Source organism: Centruroides sculpturatus, unplaced genomic scaffold (assembly GCF_000671375.1).
Source record: "Centruroides sculpturatus isolate CEXI.00-Female unplaced genomic scaffold, Cexi_2.0 scaffold1324, whole genome shotgun sequence".
Classification (NCBI taxonomy): Eukaryota; Metazoa; Arthropoda; class Arachnida; order Scorpiones; family Buthidae; genus Centruroides; species Centruroides sculpturatus.
The window spans coordinates 203,026-230,800 of record NW_019385467.1 but is presented as its reverse complement, the minus strand read 5'-3'; the positions used below and the strand labels follow the sequence as shown (position 1 = coordinate 230,800).

The 27,775-nt window shown below is 29.7% G+C and overlaps 1 protein-coding gene across 1 annotated transcript; it reads right to left on the bottom strand.

The window, feature by feature from the left end:
• Positions 1 to 17,639: 17,639 nt before the first annotated feature.
• LOC111639270 (midasin-like) lies at positions 17,640 to 23,852 on the bottom strand. The gene is made up of 6 exons (XM_023385104.1): positions 23,658 to 23,852; positions 23,394 to 23,585; positions 20,195 to 21,003; positions 18,147 to 18,683; positions 18,022 to 18,066; positions 17,640 to 17,942 (listed from the first exon to the last, which is right to left on the bottom strand). Exons 1-4 carry the CDS (start codon positions 23,737 to 23,739, stop codon positions 18,279 to 18,281), a joined length of 1,488 nt encoding a protein of 495 aa, XP_023240872.1. The 5' UTR covers positions 23,740 to 23,852; the 3' UTR covers positions 17,640 to 17,942; positions 18,022 to 18,066; positions 18,147 to 18,278.
• Positions 23,853 to 27,775: the final 3,923 nt, after the last annotated feature.

Genomic DNA, 27,775 nt, shown 5'->3' with positions numbered 1-27,775 from the left:
CCATTTAAACGATATAATATATCTAAATATATTTAAATATACCCATTCAATTATGGCTAAAAAATTATTACTGTACACTCGAACACGACTAAAGAATACGAATCCCTGCTTGACAAATGTTTTTGGAAAGTACCGATCAGTTTATAGGAAAAATAATTCATGCCATACTGCACACTCCCTCGTGTCTCTTAAACAGAGACACGATGGAGTTATATATTGTTTATAGTAATATATTGTTTAGACAGACGAGTGTATGCGGTGTTTTGGATTGGAACTAGTAAACATGGGAAATAGTTTTAGAATAGGAACAAATTTTAACTACGTGTGGGATTTTGGATGATTTGGAAGCCTCCGAGAGCGGAGTAGATGACAGTGAAGATGAGGTTGCATAAGTGCATACATTTAGTATATATGCGCTAATAATATATAAATAACTTACGTAAATTGTGCATGTATAGATATCTATTTAATATGATTTTCCGGAAATTGAAATTGTGATTAAATTAAAAAGTATAATGAAGAAAATGTAGTCGGACAATAAAACCTCTTACAGATGAAGGGTAAGATATGAAGCAGTAATGGAAGCGAGCAAGCTTCCTACAACTCGTTTAATTTAATGATGTAATGACGGTTATAGTATAGTTAGGTAAACTTAATGGCAAAAGTGGACTTTAAAGGATTATTTACATCATTTAGAATCAGAATTTTCCGAAATTATTGTCGACAAGAGAATTTCATCAGTTAATAAAGTTTGGTTTGCAACCTGCAGATTGTTCGTATTGTTATGGTCTTCGTAAATTAATTTATCGAAAGGATCGTCATTCTGTTTCTTTTCGATGTCATAAACGCAAGACGAACAGTTCGTTATTTGAAGGAAGATTTAAACGTAAATTCGAAAAACTTTCTTGAGGAACTATTTTTTCGTTTCTTTGGCATCTAATTTGCATAAAAGGTGCGTTGAGCGTAATCTGTTTTTCTGTGGGCGTGAATAGTCGAACAGCTGTCGACTGGGCGAATAACATACGACGCATTATGATGGTTTCATAGTCTAATTCGACCCGAATGGACCTGGAAAGGATTGATGAGAGCAAAAGGAAGAAACCAGGAGAATGCTTCGGCCTGTTTGTGTTTAGCATACGAGTAAGGTTTATCCAGGAGCGGATCGTGTTTCAGTTTGGAAAGAGTCAGAAATTGTACTTTCAGCTCTGAAAGTACCAATAAATCCGAAAATCTTAAGAGAAAGAATGTAGACGTGTGTTAATAATGCGGAAAAGTTTCTACGATGGAAAAGGATGAATTTACGAAAGAATCGTCCGAACCATGTCGACGGTAAGTGAAAGATTTTTTTTATTTAAATGCTGGTGTTGTTAGCAGTTGCACCTGTCGCCATCGGCTTACGTAGCTACACTTTTACCGTAATGACTTCACCGATTTGAACGAAATTTTAAACGTTAGTAAAACTAATAAAGTAACAGAGAATAGAACAGAAAATATCGGAGGTGAAAGGTCATCCCATATTAAGTCAATGGGAACAATTTGCGTTGTAAAACGTAAACAAACCAGCGCACGTTACCTATCCGACATTCGAAACACGCGAAGTTCTTGCCAACATTTTTTAAATATCAATCTTTTCTTTTCCCCAACTTTTTTGAAAACTTGTCTATATATATCTTAAACTATAGCAGCCTATTGTTAATAGGATAAATTCCTTTTGAGATGTGGTGTCTTAGAAGAGTAGAAAGAATTAGTTGAATAGATAGAAATACCAATGAGGAGGTTATGAATAGATTTGAAACAGAACAAAACCTGATGGCCAGACAATAAAATTTATTGCTATTTAATAACAATAGCAAAATCATTAGTCATCATGTAAATTAATATTGCAAAGCTAATATAATGATCTCGCCATGTTCAAGGTATTTTTTTGCAAAATTAACATATATCAGCAATATCCATTTTTTTAAAATTAATATTAATCTTCTCTTGGGCACTTCCATGCTTGATCAGTTGCCAGAAATTGAGAGTTATAACAGTACAATATTAAATAAAAGATGAAAAAAAAACTCAAAACTAAGAGCAGACATTGGTAGGGAGGTAGTATGTAGGGAAAAAATACATTAAAATCTTTAGAACAGTATAATACTGGATCTGTAATATATAGCCTACACAGAATAACCAGTTATTATGATCACTATAGCTACCATTGATGCTAGATGCCTGAATCCATATAAAGGGAAATGTTGAAGGCATGAAGATGACCTGACATGACCTGATGAACTTTGAATATGGAATAATTGAAGCTGTGGTATGCATTAGCAAAACAGCTGCTGCCCTCAGTTTATAAAAGTGTACAGAGAATGAAGAGGTATATGGTCATCAACAATTACTGGATGCCCAAGTTGTGTGGAATGTTGACAGACTTTTTCAGTTGTGCTACACTTTGTCATACTACTGATACCCTGAACCCAGGACCAAGTCTGATGTTCTCTGAACATACAATTTGCTGCACATATTCTGTTTTTCGCTTATGTTATGCTTGTAACACAATATATAAATTCAGATTAGTTTGGAAATTTACTTATTTATTTAATCTATATTATGAAATGCAGCTGGACATCAGATATACTCTCCAATAAATAACAGGACCAAAAAAAAATAAACATTCTTTACATTTTCTGCTGACTCCTATGATTTGTTCTTTTAAAAGTTAGAAAGTATTTGATTTATATTAATTTACAACTGGTTTGTTTTTGAATGGTTCCAGTATTAATTAATAAGTCCATTTTCTAGTGTTTCAAGTGTTTTCTCCTCCCTCAAAAATCCTTGTGTGACTAAATTATAAATTAGTTTTCTTATGATAGAGTTCATTTTTATGTATATATTAAAACATACATTCATAAAAATAATATATGAATCTGTGAAATGCAGACGTTAGAAAATATATATTGGCTTTTTTTAACCACTCGAATACACCATTGCGACTTATTAAAAGACCCTCTTAGTGCTGAAAGGACCGAGAATTTAATATAGTATTACCATTTATAACTAATAATGAAATATTTAATACATTTAAATAGGAGAACAAATAGACTACTGAAAATAAAATTTTAGTGAGTGAATCGTCTTTTATTAGAGGTGTTTAGTCGCTGATGACAACACACACGGTATGTTAATTCATTAAATTACAGAAGATTTTGTATTTGCTAATATTCATGTGTTTGATTATAATCGTTCCATGATTACGTCTTGAGTATAAATACATTTTAAATTAAACCAGACATACGATAGAGCAGAATTTCCAAATTTTCCAACTACGCGTATACCACTGGAGATACGCGTATCCCCAGTTGTATACGCTTGGTAACTTAGGGGTTTCCGAAAAAAAATTAATAATTGCGGATGTACTATGAGAATATTCGGATTCTTCGTTGAATCCTTTGACGACGACGACACCTTGAAATGTCGAGAAATGTAAAAAAGGGGCTTTTTTCAGTATGTATGGATGTTAGTGTGTGGGGGCAGGATTTTATTCATCCATTTTGAAGCTTAATAACTCATATGCTTTTTGTCGAAAATTTCTGAAATTTTGCACAGAAGTTTTTGTGTTAGAGAGGTTGATTCTATTAAATTTTGGTGGTTGAAGGTCGAAGGGCTGAGGAGATATAGGGTTAATTAGTTAATTGAATTATGTCTAGGTTATCTTCTAAAAGTACTGAAAGCATTTAAGAGAAGACAGATGCTATATGTTTTTTTTTTTTTTTTTTTCACTTGTAGCCTGGAAGATTTCGTGTTCGTTTTCGAGATTGTAGTGCTTCTTTTGCTGTCTAGTATTTTTTATTTGTCTACCTCTGCTGCTTTAATAGAGGCATCGAGCTTATAGCTCGATAATTCGGCAATTCGTTTGGCTTTAATAATCAGGTTTATGAAGAAAAACTTTGCAGTCGCATACTTCGTACTCGATTGTAACCTTGCCCAATTTGCGCTACCTGGCGTTACGCAGTTATCGAAGAAAAAAAGTGAAGTTTTAAGAAATTTGCGGGATTTCCCGGGTTAAAAAAACAACCGGGATCCCGGGATCTCGTTTGAGAAACCCTACTAAAAACCTTATTATCAANAGTGGCCATTTTTGGCACACAGTGACAGAAAGAAAGAATCCGGTTTTTCAGCTTTATATAGTAGATACTTCTAACTTAGATAATGTCGTACATCCCATCCCAAATTATCAATTAATTTCTGTCTATGTTTGATTGCTGGCTTTACATGTAGTGGTAGTTATTGGAAAAAATTAGCAAAATATAATTTTTAAAAATATATATTATATTCACTGAATTACTCGACAATGATATAGTGAGAAATAGACACACCATTATCTGGTTACTACAAGAAGTAGCACACAGCACTTACCTGCATAGAGTATAGTAGTATTTTGCCCCTGTACATCATACCTGTTAGCAATAGGGTTGTGCCAGTTATGGTATCTAACTGTTCAGGGAAATATTTTTGAATTGAAATAACATGACTTATGATACGAATTGAAAGTACATATATTGTTAATCTGGTCTCAAATTTCATCTATCTAATTCCGCTCTCAAGATTAAGGAAGGAACAGACGGACAGACAAACAACAATGAAAATTTATAGGTTTACAATTTTTTCAGTTATGGGTTTGCGCATGGCCAATGGACTGGTCACATGGAGTTTTCTGGGTTTTCTTCATGTTAGTAACACCTAAATAGGGTCCAGCTTTGCATAAAAGTCTTCCTGGGATGCATCCCCTCAGCAGATTGTTTGCTTCCGTGATCTCATCTCCCCTTACTAACTCATAAATCCATTGCCCCAAATGTCTTTCCCTGATACTGCTTAAGATGTTCTAATGTTCAGCCAAATTAATGTGCAGTATGTGCAGTGATATTAAGGCACAAAGTAGAGCTCAGTCATTTTCTGTGCCAATGTTTATTTTTCCCATTTATTATCATGGCAAAATTGCTTCATTCAAAATTTCCTGTAGTTGTAGTCTATGTAATGTGCACTTTATTCACATGTTGAGTCTTTCTGTCAAATCTACTTCCAGTATGCTTATGCCACAAGTTTCAAGTTTTCTTTACTCAGATGCTTTTGTTAAGCTTTACTTTCTCAACCTGGATTCACCAGTTTTTTACAGGATCACATAAATCAATTATTCTCACATTTTTACAAGATTTTTTTATTTAAACAAATCTTTGGACATTAAAGTTAGTAACTTTGATCATGTGCAGGATCATCACAACCTATCCAACACTGGATAGGTTGTGATGGTCAAATTAACTTCAACCTCCATCTGCAACAGTCCCTTCTTCCTATTAGACCCACTGGTATGGTGGTGTTCAAATAGTAAAATTACATAATACAAGGTTACCAGCCTGCACAAAATATGATTTAAGTGCTTTTTCAAGGGTGCCAAATTTAAATATTTGGTCCATTTTTTGAGAAATTTGATTCATTGGCAGATTACCGTTTGATACTTTGCTGTGAATGGTCCAGTTCCTTAGAGTTAANCCTTCCGTAACGGTCCCTTCTTTTCTATTTGACCAGAGGTATGGTAACATTCGAATAAGAAAATTACATAATATTTTGTGCTGGCCGGTGACCTTATACGATTTAAGTGGTTTTTCGAGGGTGCCAAATTTAAATATTTGGTCCATTTTTTGAGAAATTTGATTCATTGGCAGATTACCGTTTGATACTTTGCTGTGAATGGTCCAGTTCCTTAGAGTTAACATTAGGAAAAAATATGATATCCTAAATTTTATAAGATATTATATTTTCAATTGGTGTCTACTTGACTGATGAAATTGTGCCATTCTATACCACCCGAGTATTGCGATAAACATGACAATGATAGGCTGAAATAACCAACAAACTGCTTATATGATTTTCATTTTAATATTTGTTATATTATAGTATTTGATTTATATAACTACAAATGTAAGGATTTATCACACCGAGTGACCAATCTAACACATTTTAAAAATTCTTTATTCCTTTATTGTATACAATTTAAAGAAGTTTTAAAATGTGTTAGATTAGGCACTTCGTGTGATAAACTCTTACGTAATATCACCTTGATAAAAGTTTACTTTTAATACATGGCACGTTTATTTTTTTCCCTAATTTTGCTTTCTTAAGAGACCTCCCTAGTAGACGTGTCCTAAACAGAAATTTTTGGGGACGACGCGTATAATAAGACCTATAAACGAAAACTCATCGGATTACTTACTGACTACGCGCGGTGGAATTGCGCTGTTTAACTTGTGTGGCAACTACTGTGCTCAGAATCCTCCCTTCACAAAATCTAGCATACCATCAGTTATGAGAATATACAGTAGTTCATATGGAAATGTCTAGATATCATCACTAATATGGAAATCAGTCTCAGGACTTGCGCAACCTGTATTTAGGGGTCCAGCTTTCTTCAGCTATATGATTTTAGAGATAGGGATAATTTTTCTGGCCACAAAGAATCACCAGGATCGAGTGGATCAACATTTGAAAATTCTGAGCTACACTGTTGTGAATGTTCCCTTAAGCTTTGCTCCTACAAATAAATACAGAAAATATCTTGTCTTAGGATATGAATAATAAATATTGTAGGTTTTATACACTGTGTGAAAACCAGCTCAACTAGACAAAGCCATAAATCAATTTGGAGTGAAGCTTTGTTGTAAAGTATCTAAAAAAAAAAACTAGCCAAATTGGCACTATTTTCAATTCTTAGAAATATCAATTAAAAATAGTGTCATCTACTTCAACTGTGGAATTTTTAGTGTTTTACAATATAAAAATGCTTTATTTATGTGTAGTTTTCAGAATTTTATTGACAGTATCAATATCGTTATTTTCAGCAAGCATAATTTCAATAACTTCTCCAAGGATCACCTTGTCAAATAAACCTCTCAACAGTCGGCTTATTGTTTGTAGAAAATAATACCAAAATAAGAATGTTATTTCGATTCAAAAATTTTATCCTGAAAGGTGTTAGATAGATGACAAGCACAACTCTAATGTTGAAGGAAAAGTATGATGTACAGGGGCAAGCCACTACTGATATGAAGTGGAGAGTATATTTTAAATTAAATTAAAATTTTAGCCAGGCATTGTGACAATGTCACGATAAATAATAATAATAATAATAAATTTCATTTCCAACGGAAATTTTCCCTATTAAGGGAGAATACAATTTCACAATAACAATTATTATTTTGGTTTACATGATTATTATACATATTGCATATAAGTGTATTAATTATAAAGTAACATGGTATAGCAAGACTACTTAAATAACAATAACATTATTTGGTGAATTTAGACAATACAAACATAAAGTAACTTAATGATACATTATTAAGGATTTAAAACAATGATGTAAATCAAACAATTAAATATTACAGAGTATTTTTTCAGTGTATTTAACAAAAAAATTATAAATTCTATAAGCATCTTTTCTATTGATATTATTTAAGTTATTTTTTAAGTCTAGAGATGAACTACCGTTACATATATTTATTAAATTGTATTGTTTACGCAGATTATTTAGAGATTGGCAATTTTGGAAAAGATGGGGTACAGAAAAATCTTCGGATTGACATAATTGGCAACGCGTATTTGAGAGATTTATGTAAGTTTTATTAACGAACAGCGAATATTTATTGAGTCATAACTGAATAATTAATTGTTTTAACATTTAGATCTATTGGTAACTACATATAAGGTTGAAAAGAGGGAATGTTAAGAATATTAAAATATACCAGGGATGATAGTTGCTTTGATTTAGAGAAAACTGATCTTTGTTAATTGATTGCAATATTGCAGAGCTTATTAAAAGGGAATATCCGCATTTCCAGTCTTGAATTGAGTTTGTAAAAAATAGTTCTGATACTCTGAATGTGTTTAATAGTCTACAAATTTTATATTGCCATAATTGCTTATTATTGTCATTTTTGCTGTGCTTTATCATTTCTTGATGTAAAAATCTAATATTATCATCACTTTTATATTTGAGTCTGTAATAGAATTTTATAATTCGTTTAAGTAAATGAGGAAAGGTCCAAGTACGGCTTGTTTCGTGTCTAATGGCATATCCAGGAATTGTATTTTCTAACTGAAATAATACAAAGAAAGTAGATACAGAGAGTTTCAAGCTTGTGTAAATAATCCAAGTCCCAAATTGGTCTTGCATAATAGATGATAGGGTTTACTATAATATTATAGAGTTTCAAATGGATATTTATTGATAAATTTGAGTTTTCATAGTTGAACATTGAAATATGAGATTATCAATTGCTTTTTTAACTTTGATATTTAATTTTGTCATATGAGTTTTGAAAGTTAAATTCCAATCGAATTCGATCCCCAGATATTTGGCCTCATTGGCTATTTGCAATAAAGTATTTTCATGATAAATTTTCGAGTCTTTTTCAGATAATTTTTTATTTTTACAGAAAATGACAATATTAGTTTTCTTAGGGTTTATTTCAAGGTAAATTGTTTTAAGATAGTGATTGAGTTGATTAATTTTATGTTGTAAAGATATTTTATTTGGGGCTATAATGACAAGATCGTCAACAAAAAGGATGTAGTGGAAAGAGCTATTATTAATTTCAATGCCATCAGAAAGATTGTTAAATAATTGGTCGATACACAGTAGATAGAAATTAAATAAATACAGTGACAGTGGGTCTCCCTGGAGTATTCAACGTGAAAGGCTTAAAGGAGTAAGGGTATTACCTTGCTTAATTTTGACAGTATAATTTATATATAGCTGGTTTATTGTAGACATAAATCTGTGACTAGCCCCATTAACTTTTAATTTGTTTATTAGTAAAGGAGTATAAACTGAATCGAAAGCCTTTTTAATATCAATAAATGTGGCGTAAACTTTCCTTTGTTTTCATTCCATTATCATTAATAAAATAAAAATGACAGTTTCTGTTCCTTTATTTTTTGTGAAGGCATATTGAAATTTAGCTTCTAAGTCATTGATTTTAGTGCATTGCTGGAATTTGCCATCATAGAAGTAAAGCATTTTCTTAATGTTGATAACAGAGCAATAGGTCTATAGTTATGTAGAGAGGACTTGTCGCCCTTTTTGTACAGCATTGTTAGAATAACTGTGTTCCAGCAGTCGGGAAAAGAGGTTATTTTATACATAATATTGAAGATATTGAGTAATTTTAATTTAGAGCTATTAGACAACATTTTTAAGAATTTTGTAGGTATGTTATCATGACTTGGGGTTGAATTGCTTTTTGTTTTTTGGATAACTTTGTTTAATTCATCAATTGTGAAGTCAGCATCCAGGTATTCATCGTAGACTATTGCATTATTTATTATTGAAGGATTTAANGGAAGAATACAATTTCACAATAACAATTATTATTTTGGTTTACATGATTATTATACATATTGCATATAAGTGTATTAATTATAAAGTAACATGGTATAGCAAGACTACTTAAATAACAATAACATTATTTGGTGAATTTAGACAATACAAACATAAAGTAACTTAATGATACATTATTAAGGATTTAAAACAATGATGTAAATCAAACAATTAAATATTACAGAGTATTTTTTCAGTGTATTTAACAAAAAAATTATAAATTCTATAAGCATCTTTTCTATTGATATTATTTAAGTTATTTTTGAAGTCTAGAGATGAACTACCGTTACATATATTTACTAAATTGTATTGTTTACACAGATTATTTAGAGATTGGCAATTTTGGAGAAGATGGAGTACAGAAAAATCTTCAGATTGACATAATTGGCAACGAGTGTTTCAGAGATTTATGTAAGTTTTATTAACGAACAGCAAATATTTATTGAGTCGTAACTGAATAATTAATCATTTAACATTTAGATCTATTGGTAACCACATATAAGGTTTGAAAAGAGGGAATGTTAAGAATATTAAAATATACCAGGTATGACAGTTGCTTTGATTTAGAGAAAACTGATCTTTGTTAATTGATTGCGATATTGCAGAGCTTATTAAAAAAGAATATCCGCATTTCCAGTCTTGAATTGAGTTTATAAAAAATAGTTCTGATACTCTGAATGTATTTAATAGTCTAGAAATTTTATATTGCCATAATTGCTTATTATTGTCATTTTTGCTGTGCTTTATCATTTCTTGATGTAAAAATCTAATATTATCATCACTTTTATATTTGAGTCTGTAATAGAATTTTATAATTCGTTTAAGTAAATGAGGAAAGATCCAAGTACGGCTTGTTTCGTGTCTGATGGCGTATCCAGGAATTGTATTTTCTAACTGAAATAATTTACAAAGTAGATATGGAGAGTTTCAAGCTTGTATAAATAATCCAAGCCCCAAATTGGGCTTGCATAATAGATGATAGGGTTTACTATAGTATTATAGAGTTAAATTTGAAGTTTTCATAGTTAAACATTGAAATATGAAATTATCAATTGCCTTTTTAACTTTGATATTTCATTTTGTCATATGAGTTTTGAAAGTTAAATTCCAATCGAATTAGATCCCCAGATATTTGACCTCATTGGCTATTTGCAATAAAGTATTTTCATGATAAATTTTTGAGTCTTTTTTAGATACATTTTTATTTTTACAGAAAATGACAATATTAGTTTTCTCAGGGTTTGTTTCAAGGTAAATTGTTTTAAGATAGTGGTTGAGTTGATTAATTTTATGTTGTAAAGATATTTTATTTCGGGCTATAATGACAAGATCGTCAGCAAAAATGATGTAGTGGAAAGAGCTATTATTAATTTCAATGCCATCAGAAGGATTGTTAAATAATTGGTCGATACCCAGTAGATAGAAATTAAATAAATACAATGACAGTGGGTCTCCCTGGAGTATTCAACGTGAAAGGCTTAAAGAAGGAGTAAGGGTGTAATAAATTATACTGTCAAAATTAAGCAAGGGTAACCTTGCTTAATTTTGACAGTATAATTTATATATAGCTGGTTTATTGTAGACATAAATCTGTGAATAGCCCCATTAACTTTTAATTTGTTTATTAGTAAAGGAGTATAAATTGAATCGAAAGCCTTTTTAATATCAATAAATGTGGCGTAAACTTTCTTTTGTTTTCATTCCATTATCATTAATAAAATAAAAATGGCAGTTTCTGTTCCTTTATTTTTTGTGAAGGTATATTGAAATTTAGCTTCTAAGTCATTGATTTTAGTCCATTGCTGGAATCTGTTTGCCATCATAGAAGTAAAGCATTTTCTTAATGTTCATAACAGAGCAATAGGTCTATAGTTATGTGGAGAGGACTTGTTGCCCTTTTTGTACAGCATTGTTAGAATAACTGTGTTCCAGGAGTCGGGAAAAAAGTTGACTTGTACATGTTATTGAAGATATTAAGTAATTTTAATTTAGAGCAATTAGACAACATTTTTAAGAATTTTGTAGGTATGTTATCATGACTTGGGGTTGAATTGCTTTTTGTTTTTTGGATAACTTTGTTTAATTCATCGATGGTGAAGTCAGCATCCAGGTATTCATTGTAGACTATTGCATTATTTATTATTGAAGGATTTAAATAAATTCTTGAGTAACTTTAGTAGGTTTCCAGATATCAAAGTTAATAAGTGGTGAGTTTTCATTACTGCAATATGTAGGTCAATATCTTCTAACGGTAGACCAAAATAGTTTGTTGCTGTTGTTATAATTAATTAGATTTAATTCAAGCTTAATAAAGAAAAAAAAATTACTTTAGAAAGTTATTGCAGACTCTTTTAGCTACTTTGTTTTAGCTACAGGCATTGAAATTGGTATCATTAGAATTTGATCTGAATATTTTTAGTTTAGCTTGTTTTTCTCTTTTCATTTTATAGCAATCAAAGTCAAACCATCTTTGTCCAGGATCATTGTGAAGCCTCCTTCTGCCGTTATTCATGTATATGTAATCGTTCATTAAATTTATCATTAAATTTTATATTTCTTCACTATTGTTTTCTATAACTTCTGGAATGTCGTCGAATCAATTTCCAAATTCATTAGCATATCTATTTATTTTGTATTGTATTCTTTGTTTTTTATATGATGAGTTATCAGAATTTTTTTCCAAAAAGAGTAAAAAAGTTGTCTTTGTGGGAAAATGATCAGAGGTATCAAAATTAATAACGGTAAAATCCAGGCAGTAATCTAATAATAATTCTGAGCATATCGTAAAGTCAATAGATGATTTTCCAGTATGAATTAAGCAAGTAAATTCTGCGGGTATATCAGATTTAATTCGACCATTGATTATATACATTTTGAAATTAATTATTGCATCGATTAATTTTTGTCCAAGTCTGTTTAAATGCTTATTCTTCGGGAGATGGTTGTTTTGTATTAGAAAATTAGTACCTTTATATTTAGTGTCTATATTATCTGCAATTCTTGCATTAAAATTGCCCAATATTATGGAGTAAGGAGTCATATTTTGCCAAATCTCCATTTGTTTAGTTATTTCATTCAAAGTTATTATGTCGTCAGGTGGAATATAAGTAAGTGTTAAAGTTCTTAGATTATTCGTAATACTGTATTAGCAAGAGTAGGTTTAATGATTTGAATGAGGAGCAGAATGAAATTATTAGATTTTTTTATTTGTAAAATTTTACAAAGACCTTTTTTCATTAATATGCAAAGGCCTTCACTTGGGTGGCCTGGACCTATTGGTTTTTTTCCAAAGCTGACTCTATTGTAAATTTTTCAAAGAAGGTAGAATTATAGACTATTTCAGAAGCTATCCAGGTTTCAGTGATGGCAATAATATATGGATCATGTTTAGAAATAAAGGCATCTATTTGAGGTATTTTGTATTTAAGTCCTTGACTGTTCCAATTTATAATTGAGAGGCATTGATTATTAGAGTAGAGTTTGCGGAATCAAGTTTTATCTTGCTTGTTAATATGTCATTTAGTTAAATTTGCTATTCTTGATGATGGAAGAAAAGGAGTAACAAAAATCTTCTATCTACATGCACCAGTTTCCCCATGCTTAAACTATAAGTTAGCTTTTCACAATCAATTATTAAGATGTCATTTCACAATTTAACCTGAGGATTTTGTTTATGTAATTCATAAAAATTTGGTAATAAATGTTGTCTTCTATTTCTTAAGTTGTTAGTCAAATCCGGAGAATTTGTATGTTTTGCCATTCCTCTAGTAGATTTTGTTGTTTTTTTCGTATGAGGGCAGAAAAAAATAAGATTTCTGGTTTTTTATGAAATGTGATTCTTATTGTTAAATTTGGCATTTTCAATAGTTGAACTATCTCTAGTATATTGGGTATTATAGTTGAACTATATCTAGTATATCTTGTCTTGAGTTATATTATTTATATTTAATACAGTGGGTGATCAGTTAACGAACAGATTAGATAACGAACACTTCACTGAACAAACATGAAAAGAAGCAACGGAAATAGCAAATACCGATTGATTTTCCTTTGTCTTCAGATAAGTTTTTGGAGCGCGGGAGATGTCAACATCGACTCTCAACTTGATATATATACTGATCAGATAGTATTCCTCGAACTTTGAAATACTACCTTGTAATTCCAGCCTTTTATTTTTCTGACAAATGATTCTTTTATAGTATTCGTGAGACTGTCAGCCAGGCACTCGTTAAGTTTTGCATTGGTTTTTATTTTCGAAAGGTGAGAGTATAATAGCAAAGGTAGAGAGTGGGCAGAAGATGTCTGATGTTGCTGGGCAGTATGGCTTGAACAAATCTACAGTAGGGCACAGTTCAATCTTATCTAAGAAAGATACAGTATAATCAAGAAGACTCAAGCAGCTAAAGGAGTAACAAAAATTACATTGAAGAGCTCATAGCAGAATGCCTGACATCTGAAATGGATCTGATGACAGAAGAATGCCAAGAACTCTTGAATGAAGAACATCAAGAAACTCAGTGAGATATGTTTTATTATGAAAAAGAGAATTAATGCCGATATCTGCTATTAATTAAAGATCTTTTGAATAAGTGGGGGATGTCAGATCAACGGTCTTAGAACGGCATACATAGGTTGAGGTTAATAGGCTTGGGGATCTCTACAATTACAATGCTATTAATTCTGAAAATCCTGAAGAGAGAAAAGCAATCAACATTTAGACAGATTCTTTAACCCCACAAACAAAAAAACATGAGTAATAAAAATGCAAGTCTGTGTATATATGTATTTTTATTATTACATATAAATAAACGTAGTAAGAAAGTATATATTTGTTTATTTTTGTGGGTCTCCAGAACGAATTAATCAAATTCCCATACAAACCTATGGTAAATTGATAATCGATTAACGAACAATTCAGATAGCGAACAGAGTCTTGAAACGGATTATGTTCGTTAACTGATCACCCACTGTACAGTACATTAGTAATAAGTTTTAGTATTTCTGCTCTTGAAGTGGTTTTGTAGTTTTGGGTAATTGTACATTATTATATTGTTATAGCAATGTTCGTTTATTAGCATGTCCATTTTAAATTGGACGGAATCTTTGTCCGTTTGTAATTTCTCTACTTGATGTTTCAAACTATCAATCTGCTCTTCCATTTTTTTCTGATTTTTCCTTTGTTTCTCGAATATTTTCCTGAATAATATCAAGTTCTTGTTTAATAACAACCATTTGATTAAAAAGTTTGTCATAAGTGGTGTTAATCAAGTCCGATATTTTATTCCAAAGCACTGAAGTATAAGTGTCTGGGAGTTTATCCATTATATTAATCGAGATTTGGTCAGAAAGTCATCGAGATTTTAATCTGACCAAATCGAGATTTGGTCAGATTAGGTCAAACTCACCAGGGGTGTCGTTTGACCTAATCTGCAATGAATTTAAATTGTAATTCTTATTGTTAATGGATTCTTCAAGGAGATTTTTTTGGAAGTGAAGTTAAAGTCCATTATCATCCTAGGATTTGATGATGATGATTGATTCTTCTTAGTATCCGGTTTGGCACGATTCAATGGAGATCTTCCCCGCTTGGTTGGAGAACGTTGCATGATTATTATTATTGTTATTACTGATATAAATTGTATTAATTAATGACATAATTAGGCTTCTTGTAGCAGTAAATAATCAAAAAATAATTAATTCTTATTCTTAGTATGAGTAGCCAGATGCAAAGGAANTTATAATTGAGAGGCATTGATTATTAGAGTGGAGTTTGCGGAATCAAGTTTTATCTTGCTTGTTAATGTCATTTAGTTAAATTTGCTATTCTTGATGATGGAAGAAAAGTATCTACATGCACCAGTTTCCCCATACTTAAACTATGAGTTAGCTTTTCACAATCAATTATTAAGATGTCATTTCACAATTTAACCTGAGGATTTTGTTTATGTAATTCATAAAAATTTGGTAATAAATGATTCCTTCTATTTCTTAAGTTGTTAGTCAAATCTGGAGAATTTGTATGTTTTGCTCTAGTAGATTTTGTTGTTTTTTTTGTATGAGGACAGAAAAAATAAGATTTCTGGTTTATTATGAAATGTGATTATTATTGTTAAATTTGGCATTTTCGATAGTTGAACTATCTCTAGTATATTGTCTTGAGTTATATTATTTATATTTAATACAGTGGGTGATCAGTTAACAAACAGATTAGATAACGAACACTTCACTGAACAAACATGAAAAGAAGCAAAGGAAATAGCAAATACCAATTGATTTTCCTATGTCTTCAGATAACTTTTTGGAGCGCAGGAGACGTCAACGTCAACACTCAACTTGATATATATACTGATCAGATAGTATTCCTCGAACTTTGAAATACTACCTTGTAATTCCAGCCTTTTATTTTTCTGACAAATGATTCTTTTATAGTATTCGTGAGACTGTCGGGCAGGCACGCATTAAGTTTTGCATTGGTTTTTATTTTCAAAAGGTGAGAGTATAATAGCAAAGGTAGAGAGTGGGCAGAAGATGTCTGATGTTGCTGGGCAGTATGGCTTGAACAAATCTACAGTAGGGCACAGTTCACTCTTATCTAAGAAAGATACAGTATAATCAAGAAAACTCAAGCAGCTAAAGGAGTAACAAAAATTACATTTGAGAAATAAAGAACATTGAAGAGCTCATAATGGAACCTGAAACGGATCTGACGACAGAAGAACGCTAAGAACTCTTGAATGAAGAACATCAAGAAACTCGGCGAGATATGTTTTATTATGAAAAAGAGGATTAATGCCGATATCTGCTAATAATTAAAGATCTTTTGAAGAAGTGGGGGATGTCAGATCGACTGTCTTAGAACGGCATACAAACCAGGTTGAGGTTTGTATGCCGTTTTGTTTGTTTAGGCTTGGGGATCTCCACAATTACATTGCTATTAATTCTGAAAATCCTGAAGAGAGAAAAGCAATCAACATTTACTTTAACCCCACAAACAAAAAAACATGAGTAATAAAAATGCAAGTCTGTGTATATATGTATTTTTATTATTACATATAAATAAATGTAGTAAGAAAGTATATATTTTTTATTTTTGTGGGTCTCCAGAACGAATTAATCAAATTCCCATACAAACCTATAGTAAATTGATAATCGGTTAACGAACAATTCGGATAGCAAACAAAGTCTTGGAATGGATTATGTTCGTTAACTGATCACACACTGTACAGTACATTAGTAATAAGTTTTAGTATTTCTGCTCTTGAAGTAGTTTTGTAGTTTGGGTAATTGTACATTATTATATTGTTATAGCAATGTTCGTTTATTAGCATGTCCATTTTAAATTGGATGGAATCTTTGTCCGTTTGTAATGTCTCTACTTGATGTTTTAAACTATCAATCTGCTCTTCCATTTTTTTCTGATTTTCCTTTGTTTCTCAAATATTTTTGTGAATAATATCAAGTTCTTGTTTAATAACAACCATTTGATTAAAAAGTTTGTCATTAGTGGTGTTAATCAAGTCTGATATTTTATTCCAAAGCACTGAAGTATAAGTGTCTGGGAGTTTATTCATTATATTAATCGAGATTTGGTCAGAAATGGTTGACTCACCTGGGGTGTCATTTGACCTAATCTGCAATGAATTTAAATTGTAATTCTTATTGCTAATGGATTCTTCAAGGAGATTTTTTTCGGAAGTGAAGTTAAAGTCCATTATCATCCTAGGATTTGATGAAGATGATTGATTCTTCTTAGTATCCGGTTGGCACGATTCAATGGAGATCTTCCCCGCTTGGTTGGAGAATGTTGCATGATTATTATTGTTATTACTGATATAAATTGTATTAATTAATGACATAATTAGGCTTCTTGTAGTAGTAAATAATCAAAAAACAATTAATTCTTATTCTTAGTATGAGTAGCCAGATGCAAAGGAACAGACACCAGCAGCCTCGACGGTTGAACACGCCCCCGTCATGATAAACAATTACTTGTTTAAATTAATGTTTGCTACATATTATTATATTGTTTTTTAGTGATGGAGTGGCATTAAGCTGTCATCTTTTCTAGAGCAGTAGTCATATAGCAATGGTGTGAATTTAATGATTGATCAACTTTGAAGACTTGTTTTCACCATAAAATCGATATGAATCAACTATCTTGTTAATATAATATCTACCATTTCTAGAAAATATCATATAGACTGTATTTATTTCAGAAAAATTCACAAAAAATAATTAGTATTAGAAACATTTAATTCAGAATTATGTACATTAAAAATTACATAATTTATTTTATTTACACATTCAAATGGAATGTTTACATTATTTAATTTTCAGTACATATTCATAAATATAAACTAGCAATAAAGTCCTGTTAAAAAGTTACTCAATGTTCTGTGTAAGTTATCATTTCAAACCATTGACGTAGAGCTTCACCTAAAACCACTGGCATTGAATTGATTTCTTTTAAAATTATATAAAATGGAAAAGGAAACATTTCCATGTATGAGAGTATTTCAATCTGAAATGAGAATGATAAGATTATTTAGAAAATTAATTCAAAATATTAATATAAGATATTTAATGAAGATGATGATTACCTTTTCTGCTTTAAAAATAGGAACTTTAATGTCAAGAATAGAATTCTGAAATTAAAAATTATTATATTCAATTAATTTTCTTCTAAGAAAAGATTATTAAAAACATAATAATTACTATATCTTACTTTATTTGCTGGATTATCTAATATAATAAATACTAAAAATATATTGTTGTTTCTTGCAAAACGCACAGCTTGCCTGACACATCCTTCTCCCTCACTAAAAATACCCCGACCATCAGAAAGAATTATAAGAAGCTAAGCAATTTCTTTTGACATTAATCTGGAGACAGGTCCATGTCGTGAATCTATCATCAAAGTAGTTGCATAATTCAAAAGTTCTGCTATTCTTGTTTTTTTCTGTTCAAAAGTAAACCTCTGAAATACTTTAATTCCTGCCTGATCTGTAAAAGGTTCTCCAAATGGATGTAGGAGTTGAACATCTTCACCAAACTTTACTACAGATAACTGACCAACTTCAAGTAAAGAGAGTGATTTTCCTAATAAAGTAACAGATTCCATAGCTAGTTGTCTTGATTTATTATCATCCATACTTGAAGAATCATCTACTGTGAGCATTATCTGATATTCCCTTATGCTAGGCTTAGTTCGTCTTAACCATATTTTATCTTTCCTAAATTGACTTGCAATATATGGTATTATCTGCAATAAAATATTTATAACAAAAACGTTATAAAGTAAATATAAATAAACAATTACAAAATTCGACTGTATATGTGCAAAATGTTAAAATAAAATAAAATAGTACCAGTATCCCTTGGTTAATATGGTTAATTCCTAAATGCTACCATGTATATCAAAATCGCATTAATCAAATATGGTATCTATGTTAAGTAAAGACAGCTGGTAAAGCTGCATTAACTAAAAGGATTGCCACAATTAATTTCACACATTAATCAAGGGATATCTGTAATATGATATAATATATATCATGTTATGAAATTCTAAGCTATAGTTATACTTTTCCTAAGTCATCAATCATTTAATCTGCAGAGCTTGAAAAAAAATCAGAGTTACGAAATCATTGACTAATGAATTATATGATAATTTCATCTAATTAGATCATTATTCCACATAAACTAAAGGTTGGTTTCATCAACCTTCATAAAAATAGCATTTAATGCGTTTAATTTTTGAATAACTTGTTAGAATTAATCTTTAATTAGTATATTCCATTTCATAAACATTCTTTAACTCAATTTAATGAGCTGCTTCTTAAAAAGTTTCACAGCTTTCTTTAACTTCAAATATTTTGTGTGAGTAGTTTAACATGTGCAGTGTGACAACTGAAATGTATAATTTAAAGTTCTTAATTTTAAATTGTAGAGAAGAATGCTTTAATTGATTTAACTCAAAATATAATTATATTTTGATTTGAATCAATTAAATGAATCAATTAATATATGAAATGAGTATTGCAATCAAATATATATACAGAATATTAAATTTTTGGATAAAGCAATCATCATCCAAAAATTTAAAGCCACCTTGTCTGAATGCCTAATAGTTTTTATATGATCCTTATTTTTCCAGTCTACTTAATATACAACAGCTCTACATTAAACTTATTATAATCTGTCAGAAACTTTTACATTCTAAAATCCTTATTTTAAAGATCCAAAAAGTTTAATGTTTATTAGCACTAACAAAAGTGTTAAACAAGTATAATGCAGGTTGATGAAACTGGTCACAAATCTAGTTCAAATTGCTTTTCTTTGAGTGAATTTTTAAAAAAGGATTTGTAAAAGTTTTATTGAGAAAACCACTTTAAACTAAATACATAATTAAGAACTAGTATTATTTATTTTTCATTTACTTTAATTCATGATGTAAGTTATATTAAAAAAAGTCATTAACATGTAACTAGTTACTAATCCTAACTTAATAGCTAATTGGATGTTTTTATTAACATCATATCATTCTACTAAAAACAGAAACTAGATATAAACACCATTAAATAAAGTTTATATAATAAAAAATAGACTTTTAATATTCTGTAAAACTTAAAATTAATTTCTAAAATAACATTTTTATAATAATTTTTCATATTTTAAAACAAAAGTGTCTTAAAACCTAATGTTTAAGCATAGGATACAATTATAATTGCATTAAACTATAAACCTATTAATTGTTAAATATTAATAATATGTTACCTTTCTCATATTTAATCTTTTACCAGTTCTATAATCACCCTTTAACTTTGAAACTTTAGTTGGTTCTAGAACAAGTCTTAATTGTTCACAAATTTCTTGCACAAAAGGTGAAATAACTTTTATATTTTGCTGCCATAGTTCTTTTGATAAATTATTTTTCTGAATTTCACTATCGGGTACTTCAATCCAAGAACCTATTTTATGTTCTAACTGTAATCTTAATTCTTCTAATTTTCTTTTTTCAGATAAAGAAATCCATAAATCGTACTGTGTGTGAAGAGATGAATTTGGACCTCTTGCTACACTACTAGTTGCAATAATGTCTGTTGATTTCTCTACAGGTAATTCATCCACTTCCATATCATTATCACTTTTTTGACTCATAATGTTTTGTTTTTCAGAAGTAGAAGAAATATTTTTTCCATATATATTTTCTTCTGCATCAATTTTAGTTTCATTTTCATTCTCTTCTAAATTAGTTTCTATTTCTTCTGATGTGTTTATGTCATCATTATTAATTAGATTTTCTTTATTAATTTGTTGTTCTGAAGCAGTATCAATAACATCAATATTATAGCCAGAATTGGGATCTTGAATATGCTCATACAGATCTGACTTATAACATTCTTCTGAATCTTTAGCTTCTTGTGATTGAGAACATTCTATTGTTTCAACTTCTAAAAGATTTTCTTTTAGTTGACCCAAAGTACGTGGATTTTGACTTGGTTTTTTCTTTCTTTTTGAAGACGATTGAATATCTTTTTCCATATTGCTATCTGATGTAATGTTTTTGGTTTCATGACCTAAAGCTAATAAAAATCAGAATAAATAAATAAACCCTTAAGACAAAAAATTTATGATATATAAAGAAGGAATACAAAGTGCAAAAAATATCACCCTCTTCAATACAAAAATATATTTTTTTATATATACAAGGATTGTCAACTAAATCATGGTAACAGAATTTTTTCAGAAAATAGAATTTTATTATACAAATTAGTCATGTATGAATTCCTTCCGTCTATTATTTAAACTTTTTGCCAAACCTTGGAAATTACCCTAGCCTAATGGCAGAATTATTTTTCTACACATATTGTTCTGACTGCTTCATCTCTCTGTCTGTAAAAGCAATTCCAAAAGAACAATTTATGACTTTACTCCATTGGTCTCCAGTGGTCGTCAATCTTTCTGACCTCAAGGACCCCTAAACTCACAATTTTGAATCCTGCAGACTACTATCATAAATTCTTTTAAATGATATGAACATCTATAGAATAATGATTACAAAAGTTCCATTTTACTTTATTAATATGAAATTCACTTGTTTAATTATAACAAATTACAGCAATGTTTGCTGCTGCTTGTTTGAAATAAGTTTATGGATTCTTGGCTCTTTCCCACAAAGGACAACAATCACACTCGCAGTATTTATTGCTAATTTTTTATTGATTTATTGAAATTATTATTTATTGATAACAGCCATTTTGAGTTTGGTTTTAGTTTCGAATAAAAAATCCCCAATGAGTGAGGAAAAGCAACCTAGCATTTTGTATTTCTTTTGTTATATTTCATNTATACAAGGATTGTCAACTAAATCATGGTAACAGAATTTTTTCAGAAAATAGAATTTTATTATAAAAATTAGTCATGTATGAATTCCTTCCAAGTAGTGTATTACTTAAACTTTTTGCCAAACCTTGGAAATTTCCCTAGCCTAATGGCAAAATTATTTTTCTAGATATATTGTTCTGATTGCTTCATCTCTCTGTATGTAAAAGCAATTCCAAAAGAACAATTTATGACTTTACTCCATTGGTCTTCTAAATCAGTGGTCGCCAATCTTTCTGACCTCAAAGACCCCTAAACTCACAATTTTGAATCCTGCAGACTACTATCATAAATTCTTTTAAATGATATAAACATCTATAGAATAATGATTATGGATAATGGATTCTTGGCTCTTTCCCACAAAGGACAACAATCACACTCGCAGTATTTATTGCTAATTTTTTATTGATTTATTGATAACAGCCATTTTCAGTTTGGTTTTAAATTTGAATAAAAAAACCCAATGAGTGAGGAAAAGCAACCTAGCATTTTGTATTTCTTTTGTTATATTTTGTGTAACCTTGAGTTGATCAATGTCCAAATTTCTCCATAAACCACCAGTTGGTGACCATTGTTCCAGATCACAGTCAATCAGATATGTTATCATGGGCATTTTGACACTGTTCCACCTATCTTGCAACAGTTCTGTAAGGCAGTGTCTGGTTTCTACATACCTCCAGCAGTTCCTCAAAACAACTATTAGCATATTTACTATGGGAAACCTGTGCTGTTCTTAGTCTTCTTTGTAAGCATTTTCTTACAGTAAAGAAAAGTCAAGTTTGTTTTCATTGTTTGGAAATAGAAGAATGATGTCTATTAATTTTTAGAATAACTACAGTTACAAATAGTTTATTATTTTTTTGAGAATTACAATGTTGCTATGGCTTAATTGACAGTTCTTGTATTTATATATGCTGCTTCTAATATAACATTATCATTATATTTGGAGGAACAGTTTTATCTGTTTTGCTCTATATCTAGAAGTATTTTTAAAGAGCTACTGAAAACGATTATTTTGACAACTTTTTACAATTATTATTTTAATCATTAAATTAATTTAAAAAATGAGTACTAATTATTGGTTTAAGTTTTAATAAAAGTAAAAAAACTATCATAGATTCTAGTCCCAATATTGATTTAAACGTAAGAAATGTGGACAAAATTCCAAATATCATTGGTTCTAATATCATATTTTGAAATTTAATAATAGCTTCAAAATTAAAACATGCTTAAAATATTTTAACAAAAATTGAGATTCTAGCATGAAACTCTCTATTCATGATTCCTTATTAGATTAAGAGATACAGTATTTGATTTTTTTAAATATCAAATATCTGTATATTTTAAAATATAGAAAGAATGAGAGACTATGAATTTAGTCAATGGAAATTAAAACACATGCCAGAAATTTTAACAAAATCTATTCTGTAATTATCTTTGTGTAAATAGATGAAGAAAATGGTAGTAGATATTTTTAGCTTACACCTTAAAGTGTATTAAATTGGTTTAAAAATCTAATATTTAGTTTAAATTATATTTTGGCAAATTAATTTACTTCATGAGAACTACCAATAAATAAAATATTCCTAACCTTTACTATATTTATCAATATCTGCAAATCCTGCACCATGTTGTTCTTGTTCAGATACATTTTGATTTCCTTCATTATAGTCACCTCTTGATTCTGGAACTGTTGTAACATTATCACACAAAGTACTGTTATTATTTTCAGATGGCAAAGCAGTTTCTGTTGTTGGGTCAGTTTTTGATGGTAATGATTTTTCTTTTTTAAAAAAAAATGTATTAAATTTAAATTCTATATCTCATTCATTATAAAGAAAATTTATAAAATTACCAGTCTCTTCATTTTCTTTATCTGGACATTCTTGATCATATTCTATATTTTCTTTATTATCTTCTACAGTTTCAGATTCCATATTTTCTGTTTCACTTCCATCTACTTTATCTTCATTTTCATTTGTGTTATCATCATCCTCTTCTTCATTAGAATTTTCTTCAACGTTATCTATATTATCTATAAGTATTGAAAAGTCACAAGTAATTTTTAAAATATAATATTCTATAATCTTTATTATTATTTTTTGGATTAAAAATTGGTTTTAATATTACTATAGGATTCTGATGTATAGGTCTATTATTCAAATAATAGTAAAACAAATAATTTATGGTTTAAACATATTTAATATTTAAAATGTCATAGTACTATATAAATAATACATTCAAAAATTCAACAGGTTGACATTGACATTCAAAAATCTGGTAACCTCCGGACCTGAGGAGTGCTGGATTTTTTATGGTTATATGTGCTGTATATATTTAACAGAAAATGACTACCTGTAAAATCCTTCAAAGAAAGAAAATTGAACACTAAATGAAAATCAAATAAAATTTTAATGTTTATCAATTGATTAAATAAAAAAAAAAAACAGCTCTACAGAATTTTAGTTAGGTGCCTCCAGAAAACAGTGGCATGCCAATGTGGTAAATTTAAAAATGAACTCCAAAATCCATGCCGGAAATCTGAAGGAATCGGATTATCAATGGCCGGATTTTTGAATGTCAACCAGTAATGCTAAATAAAAAGTGTAATTTAATTTAAAAATATAACCCATATTGTCATGGGGATCCACAGAAAATTTTCTGGGAAGCAAAGCATGGAGATAAATAATTAAATCAATAAATTTTTATATACTTTTCTGGGATTTTTCACTTGGCCGCTAGTAGGCAATAAGTGCCAACCAGTAGCTGAATAGATACAACTACTGAACACTGATAGTTGGTCATGAATTTGTACCTTGCCAACATGCTGGTTACAAGGAGTTATCTCAATTACTTTTACAATTATAATTTGGAGAATTTTTTACTCAATCCCAGAGAGGGGCAAATGCAGTGTCAGCCCTTCCCTGGGATTTTGGTCCCAAAAAATCTTAACCATCTAGCTCCAAGTAACTTGCATTCTTTTAAAGTCCCACAAATAAACACATTTTGCATTTTTGTGAAAATCTCTCACTTTTTAAATTCTCAAAACTGCTTGAGTTAATTAAATTGAAATTATTGTAAATGATATATTTATTAATTTAATAATGTCAAATTAAAAATTTTTCAAAATCTGTGTAAATATAACGTTTAATTAAATATGAAAGAAATAATTTCTTGTTATTACAGTAGCCAAACTTCTATTTATGAAGCATATGCAAAAAAGATTTTAGTATATCAAGTTTGGTTTAATCAATAATATCGATGAAACAACAGAAACTAATGTTGAATTTCTAAAAAAGTATGTACAGAATCCTAGACATTTAAAACATGAAAAAATTCTTTATTGTAATGTATGCCACAAATTGTTTCAACTGTTGAAACATCCTTAAACCAGTGCAATATGAAGTGTCAAGATGAACCAAAACAGCAGAGCAGCTTTAGTAGAGTTTATGATATCAGTTGGGAATGAAACCTATCACATCACTAGATATATACTTAATTAATAACTTGATAAAAAATGAGTAAATGCTCTTATTATTTGTACAGAGCTATAAACAAAAATATACAACCACTTTAGACCAGTGACAAAATGCAGGATGAGAGAAACATCTTGTAAACAATTGTGTATATNGGAGTTGTTCGGAAGATCGATGTTTCGGATAACCGATTATGTACGAAAAAATATATTAATTTATCCCATGTTGACATTTTTCTCCGTTGCGTGTCGCTTTGCGTTGAATTTTCATCGATGTTAAGCCTAATGAAGACTATTATGTCGTTAAAAATTATTTTTTTATTTTTTACGAACAAAATAAATATATTGAAAAATATAAAAACAACAAAAAATTATACTTCAGAAGTTAATTTAGTATCAAAACGTAAAATATTTGAGTAGCCCAAGACATGGCCAAAGATTACAGCGCCACTGCACTGGTGAAAATTTAAATTTGCCGACTGGAATTCTTTCAGATGATTGACGTTTCGGATGATTGACTTTCAGATAATCGAAGCTCTACTGTATTTATTAATTTAATAATGTCAAATTAAAAATTTTTCAAAATCTGTGTAAATATAACGTTTAATTAAATATAAAAGAAATAATTTCTTGTTATTACAGTAGCCAAACTTCTATTTATGAAGCATATGCAAAAAAGATTTTAGTATATCAAGTTTGGTTTAATCAATAATATCGATGAAACAACAGAAACTAATGTTGAATTTCTAAAAAAGTATGTACAGAATCCTAGACATTTAAAACATGAAAAAATTCTTTATTGTAATGTATGCCACAAATTGTTTCAACTGTTGAAACATCCTTACACCAGTGCAATATAAAGTGTCAAGATGAACCAAAACAGCAGCTTTAGAGTTCATGATATCAGTTGGAAATGAAACCTATCACATCAACACTAGATATACACTTAATTAATAACTTGATAAGAAATGAGTAAATGCACATTATTATTTGTACAGAGCTATAAACAAAAATATACAACCACTTTAGACCAGTGACAAAATGCAGGTTGAGAGAAACATCTTGTAAACAATTGTGTATATATATAATAAATTCAATAATAATTGATTAAATAGAATAGAAAGTTATCAAATTTTATTCAGCATGTAACCTATATATATATAAAAATGATGATGATTGACTGTTTGTTCACTATACACTGTTAATTGTTCAACCAATTGCTACAAAACTCTGCAGTTATGTTCAAACCAGTAGATGAGCCTAACATTGCACAGGCAAAAAAACAACAACAAAGATTAAGATTATTTTGTACTTCTAATCATTCTATTCTAGTAGCCCAGGAGCCCCTAGTGGGTGTTCTAGCAGCAGCAATGTCATTCCACAATGATAATAATAATAATAATATAATGAATTTCTCATGGCATACCCTACTAAAATGCAGCCAAAAATGCAAAAAACCTCATGAAATAATAATATACTAAATTTATTGTTAATTTAAATAATAGCTAGGTCTTCCTTACTGGCCATTTTTGGCACACAGTGACAGAAAGAAAGAATCCAGTTTTTCAGCTTTATATAGTAGATACTTTTAACTTAGATAATGTTGTACATCCCACCCCATATTATCAATTAATTTCTGTCTATGTTTGATTGCTGGCTTTAGATTTAGTGCTAGTTATTGGAAAAAAATTAGCAAAATAATTAACTAAATATAATTTTTTTAAAAATATATTACAGTATATTCACTGAACTACTCGACAGTGATATAGTGAGAAATAGACACACCATTATCTGGTTACTACAAGAAGTAGCACACAGCACTTGCCTGCGTAGAGTGTAGTAGTGTTTTGCCCCTGTACATCATACCTGTTAGCAATAGGGTTGTGCCAGTTATGATATCTAACTATTCAGTGAAAAATTTTTGAATTGAAATAACATGACTTATGATACAAATTTGAAGTTCATGTATAGTTAATCTGGTCCTCTTTCTCTTACGATTTCCATATCTGGTCTCAATTTTCATCTATCTAATTCCATTCTCAAGAGTAAGGAAGGAAGAGACAGACAGACAAACAACAATGAAAATTTATAGGTTTACAATTTTTTCAGTTATGGGTTTGCGCATGGCCAATGGACTGGTCACATGGAGTTTTCTGGGNTCATGGCATACCCTACTAAAATGCAGCCAAAAATGCAAAAAACCTCATGAAATAATAATATACTAAATTTATTGTTAATTTAAATAATAGCTAGGTCTTCCTTACTGGCCATTTTTGGCACACAGTGACAGAAAGAAAGAATCCAGTTTTTCAGCTTTATATAGTAGATACTTTTAACTTAGATAATGTTGTACATCCCACCCCATATTATCAATTAATTTCTGTCTATGTTTGATTGCTGGCTTTAGATTTAGTGCTAGTTATTGGAAAAAAATTAGCAAAATAATTAACTAAATATACTTCTAACTTAGATAATGTCGTACATCCCATCCCAAATTA

What these genes read in the sequence shown, in the direction of transcription:
- LOC111639270 (XM_023385104.1), bottom strand. Translation starts at nt 23,739, where the DNA reads ATGGAATCTGAAACTGTAGAAGATAATAAAGAAAATATAGAATATGAT. An exon ending in TAAAGAAAATGAAGAGACTG is followed by an intron (nt 23,586 to 23,657) that starts GTAATTTTATAA and finishes TTTTTAAAAAAG; the next exon opens with AAAAATCATTACCATCAAAA. An exon ending in TATTGATAAATATAGTAAAG is followed by an intron (nt 21,004 to 23,393) that starts GTTAGGAATATT and finishes GATTTTTATTAG; the next exon opens with CTTTAGGTCATGAAACCAAA.